This window comes from Spinacia oleracea, chromosome 1 (genome assembly GCF_020520425.1).
Source record: "Spinacia oleracea cultivar Varoflay chromosome 1, BTI_SOV_V1, whole genome shotgun sequence".
In the NCBI taxonomy this organism is placed as follows: domain Eukaryota; kingdom Viridiplantae; phylum Streptophyta; class Magnoliopsida; order Caryophyllales; family Amaranthaceae; genus Spinacia; species Spinacia oleracea.
This window is the reverse complement of record NC_079487.1, coordinates 992,815-1,000,493: the sequence shown is the minus strand read 5'-3', so window position 1 is coordinate 1,000,493 and position 7,679 is coordinate 992,815. Positions and strand designations below refer to the sequence as shown.

The 7,679-nt window shown below is 32.0% G+C and overlaps 1 protein-coding gene across 1 annotated transcript; it reads left to right on the top strand.

The window, feature by feature from the left end:
• The first annotated feature begins 4,720 nt into the window (after positions 1–4,720).
• On the top strand, positions 4,721–6,634 carry LOC110775434 (uncharacterized). The gene is made up of 5 exons (XM_056831172.1): positions 4,721–4,740; positions 4,883–5,212; positions 5,307–5,480; positions 5,557–5,736; positions 6,073–6,634. Exons 1-5 carry the CDS (start codon positions 4,721–4,723, stop codon positions 6,182–6,184), a joined length of 816 nt encoding a protein of 271 aa, XP_056687150.1. The 3' UTR covers positions 6,185–6,634.
• The last annotated feature ends 1,045 nt before the right edge of the window (positions 6,635–7,679 follow it).

Here is a 7,679-nt window from a genome sequence, read left to right as displayed (position 1 = left end):
TGTTTCTTGAACTATGTGGACATGGCAATGTCGTAATCATTTGCATAGATACTTACTTTGGGAAGAATAGTATCGGACAGACCTATGAAACTTTACTGTAAGAGATGAAAATATGTCATAAGTAAATTTCATTAAAATTATTAGACACTAAATCCTCAATACCTGAGTGATTTGAGATTACTTGTTTGAGAACTGTTTACTTTGACGTTGACCAACCGTCGCACCGTAAAAGGAGGCTATAAAGGCAACGCTCAGGTAATCACCTATCAAACGAAGTCTAATCTCAAGATCGCAAAATTGGGATTGTCCTCCCATAAATTGGGATGAGATGCTTAAAAGTTGTACAAGGCCACTCGGAGAGCTAGAAACTGTAAAATGCATGGCCGTGCTCGGATGAATCATAGGCTATGATTATCTGTTTATTTGATCAGTTGAACTCTGAAACCGAGAAACACCTCTGGACATAATAAGGATGACAACTCTTACCTTATGTTCAAGAGCAAGCATCGAGCGACAAAGGAATTAGGAAATGCACACTTGTCCCTAAGGACAAGTGGGAGACTGAAGGAAATAATGCCCTTGGTCCAAGTATGCATTTAATATTAAGTCTAATAAATGTGGTTCAGTATTAATTAACAAGTTAATAATTAAGTGAGATCAAGTGAGCTGAATGCCTAGCTAGAGGCCGCTTCAGTTCAAGTGGAATTAATTATATTAATCCACAACTTACTCTTGACTGAACCCGTAGACGTAGGGTCACACAAATAGTACGTAAACGGATCAAGTATTTAATGGCATTAAATACTCCATCTAAGGATATTCGGAATCGACGGATCTTGGTTTCAGTGGGAGCTGAGATCGTCATAAGCAAGAAATGAATACTCCGGAAACGATGATATTGCCGGAAACGGAAATATGGATCGTTTCGGAAATATAAATATTATCCAAGTCGTAGATGTTGCCCGAAACGGAAACATGGTACGTATCGGAAAATATTAATGGAAATGGAAATATTGCCGGAATCGGAAATATTGCCGGAAACGGAAATATTGTCTGAATCGGAAATATTATCGGAATCGGAAAATAATTCCGGAAACGGAAATATTAAATATTTGTTCGAAACGGAAATTAACTCCGGAATCGGAAATGTTAAATATTGTTCGTATCGAAAATGAATTCCGGAATCGGGAAATTAATCGGAAGCGCGTCGTACGAATTAGCATCGGACGAAACTTGGTAGACGAAGGCCCAGCATGAAGCCAGGCCCGCGTCCAGCAAGCCTGCGCGCCACACAAGGCAGCCAAGGCCACGCCAGGCCCAGCGCAAGGCCAGGCCCATCAGGCCAAGGCGCGCGCACGAGTGGGCTGCGAGCTGCGTTGCTCGCGTGGGCCGCAAGGCTTGCGTGAGCTGAGCGCTCACGAGGGTCTTGCTCGTGGGTGTTTGTGTCCGATACAAATCCTAAATCTAAAGGGGTTTGTTCAAAGATTAAATTCCTAATCCTAATAGGATAAAATAGTTAATAAGAGTTTTAATATAATTCTAATTAAGCTAATTAGTATCCTAGTAGGATTCCAATTCCTTTCCATAAACTCTATAAATATAGGCCTAGGGTCACATATTTAACAGAGGATTATTGAAGTATCAAGGTAAGATTTTTAAGCAAAAATCAGCCAAACACTTGCACCCAAATAGCCGAAAAGCTAAGGAACCTTAAGGGCGATTCTAGTTGGTCAAGCTTAAGGCGGATCCGGACGTGCTGTGGACTATCTACGGAGGGACGACACTTGGAGTCCTAAAGACTTGTTTTTGTTCGGTTCGGGCGCAGCTAGGGAGGGCACGCTACAAAGTGTATGCATCTAAATTATGCTATATGATTATGTGTAAATAATATGTTTCCTGGCATTATGGTTTTTCCGCATGATTTATGTTTTTTTATATGTATCATAACCTAACACATCAAACCTTCCCTTTCGGGAATGGGGACAAAAGTTGGTGTCTACAACTTCAATCACGCTTAGTCAAAAAAATTGCAACAAAATCGCAAAAAAAATTGAAAACTGCAAATTCTACGCAATTTCGACGGAGTCAGGTGACTAAAATGCGATTGATTCTTTGAACAACTGCGAAAATACAAGGTTAGTGATAATCTAACAAATTCAAATAGTTTAAATGTTTTCGTCAATTTCAATTAATTTTTTAATTTTTGTTGCTTAATTTTGAAATATTAAGGAAAATCGAGCACATGCAAAGCGAGGAAGCTGAAAACGCAATCGATTCTAGTCTCAATGCTCCTTCAACAGAAGAAAAAGCTACAAATACTTAAGGATTTCAAGTTATTTGGAGTTTCAAATAAAGAAAATCGACTAAAATTGTTATTCTAAACATGTTCTAATGTTAAATTTATGTTCAAAATAAAGTTCTACAGTTAATTGTCATAATTTAAAGTTTTTATACCAGATCTGATACTAAATATGAATGTTCTAATTTTTGCCGCATGTTCTAATAATATTAATACATGTTTCAATGTTTTTATGATGTTCAATACATGTTCTAAGCATGTTCTAATGTATAAATGATGTTCTAAGGCAAGTTCTAAATTCAAAAGTCATGTTTAAATGTTTTAATGATGGATCTGGTGGTAGATAAAGAATGTTCGAAAAAAATTACCATGTTCTAAAGATTTTAAGAATGTTCTAAAGTTATTCGAACATGTTTCATTGTTTTAGGCCAACATTTGCTTTATAAAACAAAACTTTTGAATTTGGAGCATGTTCTAAAGGTTTTAATCATGAATTAATGTTTTAGAAAATATTCAAATGGTACATTAATGTTCAAAGCATGTTCTAATTTCAAAATGTTGTTTTAAGGAAAGTTCTAAAGTTATCAGTCATGATTAAAAGGATATTATACAAAAAATTCCATGTTCTAAACATTTTAAGAATGTTCTAATGTCATTGCAACACATGTTCTAATAATATAAATACATGTTTCAATGTTTTCATCCTATTCTAAACATACATTAATGTTCAATCCATGTTTTAAGCATGTTCTAATGTAAGAATGTTGTTCTAAGGCAAGTTCTAAAATTAAAACTAATTATTAAATATTTTGGGATAGATATATTGTACAAAAATTACCATGTTCTAAAAAACTCTAAAAGTGTTCTAAAAAATATTACCATGTTCTAAACATTTTAAAAATATTTTAATGTCATTCCAACATGTTTCATTGACTTAGTATATGATCTAATTTTACAAAACGGATATTCTAAAATGTTTGAGCATGTTCTAAAGTTTTTTAACATTATCTAACATTTATGTAAATATTCTAATATTTTTTCAGCAAGGAGGATGACATCCAATATGAAAAGGTTGATAATGCGGTTGTTTCAGATCTTCATACAAATCCTACAGAAGAAAATATTTCAAAAACGTAAGAATTTAAAATTATATTGAGTGACAAATAATTACATGAATTAAATTGATATTTTAAGCATGTCTTTAAATATGTACTTAAATTTTTGACCATGAACTGATGTTATTTTCCATGTTTTAATTGTTTTGACCATAAAAAATTATGTTCTAAATCAAATACTGTATATTCTAAATGTTATTTAATGCATGTGTTTAATGTTATAATGCATGTTCTAAACTCATGCGTAAAATTTTCAAATATTATGATGCATGTTCTAAAATATATTTAATTCAAAACAGAGAGAAAGCAGATAAGGATGTTGCCAAAACAACAAAAACAGTCACATTTGGAAGTCCAACTGTGAACGAAGAAATTTTGAAAAATATTGTTTTGGAATGTGACATTATAAGGTAATTTTCTAGAATTTAAATTATAATATATTTGCAAATATTTAGAACATAATAAAAATCTTTAGAACATGTCTTCTACACTTTGATTTAGTATACTTATTGTCTGGTCATTTCATATGATTAAATACAATTTATTCGTAGGAATGAGAATATGGAAAGAACAGACGGTGAACAAGAGACCGTGTTGCAAACAACTTCAACTGAATCAACAATTTCGATTCAAAAGTAAGTTTCAGAATTTTACTTCAATATTAAATGCATAATATGTTCTTTAATATAATATTGAATGTTCTTACCGCATTTTCTCATGTTTCAAAATGTTTTACCAATGTGATAGGAGTGTTCCTGGAACTGAATACAATAGAGTACCTCAATCGAAAGAAATGATTAAACATACCTTGAAATTTACTACAGAAGGGGTACAAACCACTTCTGAAGTAATTCCAATCAAGAGGTAATAATCCTAATTAAATTTAACCATAAGAAAAAATAAATTTCAATTTCAAAACATTTACTAACAAATGTTTAAAACTACAACTAAACAGGCCAGAAAAACAAAGGATCATAGTGAGGCTTAAAAATCCACAAAAGGAAAAAATTAATCCTAGGTATGTTGCTTATGTTCAAAATGTGTGTTTCTTATGTTCTAATTTTTAATTACTTACATTATAATCAAAAATTATGTTCTGATATTTGGAATAAACTATAAACATTTAGGGGTCAACCACCAAAAAAAGTTACATTCAAAATTAAAGGCGATCTCTATGGAGTGAAGGCGGTACCTATATTGGCCCATGATCAAAGGTAATTATTTTTTATCAAGATATTAACACATTCAGAATACTTGAAAAACAGAACTAATATAGTTGGATTTTAAATTTAAGTCACATGACTCAATGTTATTTTTATCTGTAATGTATGTTCTAATATAATACACTTATTTTCTAATATAGTAGCTTTATGTTTTAATAATTCCATCCTATGGTATAATTTCATATATATATATATTTTGATTTAGTTGTAATAAAGTGTGCAATATGTTATAATTTTTGTTTAAGGAATAAATCGAAAAAGTTGGAAATACCAACTGAGAATAAAGAATCTGAGAAGTTGGAAGAGAACACAAAAGAGCCTCAAAGGGAAGAGGTGCCCCTGAAAAATCAAACAGAAACAGAAAGTGCCGAGGCAGAGCCAACAAAATCAAAGGAAAAGAAGGAAGAGAAGACAGAAGATGATGAGTTAAGGTTGCCAACTGTTACAACTCATTCAAATGAGTTAGAAGCATCATCTTCGGGAACAAAAGCAATTATTGAAGAAAAAGAAGACGAGGAGTTAGAAATTGCAATACAATTGGAAATTGCAAACTCGTTGGAAAACATTGATTCAAAGTAAGTCAAAGATCCAAAGTTTTAATCTAATTTTAATTTAAATATATATTTTAATGATATAAAAATATAATAACATATCTAATATATGTTTCAGGGATGAATCCAACAAAGAAAAAAAGGATGATGAACAAGTTCATTATGATAATCAAAAGGAACAGGAAGAAGTCCTCGTGGAAACTGAAAATGAAGAAACAGATGATGAAGAAGTTGGTGATGAGGAAAAGAATGATAACAGTGACAGAGAATACCAAGAACAGCTACAGGGTATGTTCTAAACTTAAACAAATATATTTTAGTAAATTATTTAAATTATAAGAGAATAAATTTTATACATAAATTAACAGGTGGGAGAATGTTAAGAAATCAACTGGTTGCCCAATGGAGAAAAAGGATTCCAGGGAAGAGGATGATAATGCAGAAGGTGATGAAAATCAGAACACTGACGATGATGAAGATCAAAACACAGAAACTGATGAAGAGGAGAACGTTGAGAATGAATCTACAAACCTCAAATCACCTTCAAGGTATGCGATATCACCTTATTAATTAGAACATGAGTAGTTTATATATCATATTTTGCATTTTCGACTTCTTTAGAAAATATTAAAAACAAATACAACACCAGAGATATTAATTAGAACATGTGTACACTAAGTTAGAACATAGGAATATTTAATTAGAACATGATTAAACTTAGTTTTAACATATAAAATATAATTAGAACTCAGGAATAATTAATTAAAATATGTGTTAACTGAATTAGAACATGAGTAGTTTATTTGATTATGATTTAAAAATTTAGAACACATTAACAACTCATGTTCTAATATAAATTATAATACATTTTTACTGTTTAACAGGCAGGAAGTAAATGAAGAAGATGAGAACATTAACAATGATGAAATTGTTGCATCTCCTCCGAGAAAAATGAAAAGAAAAAGCGTCGCACCAAAGAAAAATTGCAATCAGTGATCATTGAAAAACAAGCAGAAGATCCAATGGAAAAAGACGATGAAGAAACAGATGATTATATAATGATTAGTCAATTCAGAGTGGAAAGGACACAACCACCAAGAAAAAGAACAAAAAAGGAAAAGAATGCAACAACAAAAAAGGAAGAGGAAAAGGATGAAAAGCAGTTGAAAAAAGAGGAAAGGGAGTGGTATAGAAAAAGGCAGCAAAGGCCTTGGGAACAAGAACACCAACAAGAAGAAGCTTAAGAGTGCAAGAAAGTGAGAAAGCTGTTGAAGAAGAGGAGGAAGATAGAGAGAGATTGTAAAGGAAACTAAAAAGAGAGTTGGGAGAAAACCCCGTAAAACAGTGAAGAAAGAAGAATCTGACATCGATGAAGAAGATGAGGAAAGAAGAAGAAGAAGAAGAAGAGGAAGAGGAGGAAAAACCGTTGAACAAGAGAGACAACAATTACAGGTAAAATTTACAATATTAAAAATTCTTCATAATAAACTAGAACACATAAAAAATGGTAGAAAAAGGCAAAAAAATAAAAATTAGAATATGTTAAAAAAATTAGAACACAAGAGACAGTAATTCAAACATGTGTTCCTTGAATTAGAACATAAAAATATTAATTAAAACATGTGTACAGTGACTTAGAACATATTAGAAATATTTAGAACACATGCCTGATTAATTAAAACATGTGTAAAGTTAATTAGAACATAATAAAAAAAATTACATGATGATTTAATAATTTAAAACAAAGTAAGACCTTATGTTCTAATATATAAATGAAAATTATTACATTAATTAAAATCCTATATTCTTATAATAAGTAATTTGTTTACATATTCTAAAATATGATTGATATGTTCTATTACTGATCATCATATGTTCTATATTTTTTCTACATATTGTGACAAAAGCAGAAAAAAGGCAAAGGAAAATTAAGGAAAATCGAAGAGGATGATGATGATGATGATCTGGAGATATTGGAGATTGATGAGGATGCAAAGCCGATTGTTCCAAAGCAAAAGAAAAAGGTGGTGTTGTATCAGAAAATTCCACCGACCCAATTGATAGAACTTATCAAGATAATGTCTGACGAGCACAAGGAAGCTATCAGAAAAATTGGATTTGGGGGATTTCTGAGTCTGAGCATGGAAAATCACAATTCAGCGTTTGCAGATTACATAGTGTCAAGCTCGAATGTAGAGCGACAGTCAATCGTTCTGCCCGGAAGTGGTGAATTTTTGTCACACCTGAAGAGGTTCATCAGGTCTATGGTGTACCATTGGGAGGGGAAGAAATTGTGGAGTCAGAAAATGAAGACATTGATGATAATTACGTAGAGTTCTTAGCAACATGGAGGAAAAGTTTCAAGCTGAGGAAGGGAAGCCCAACAAACTTGCCACTAATTGCTTGAATAAAGGACCTGATGAGTGAACCAGTATCCAATGAGTTCATTTGGAACTTCGTCATTGCTGCAGTGAACTCCTGTATGAGATCA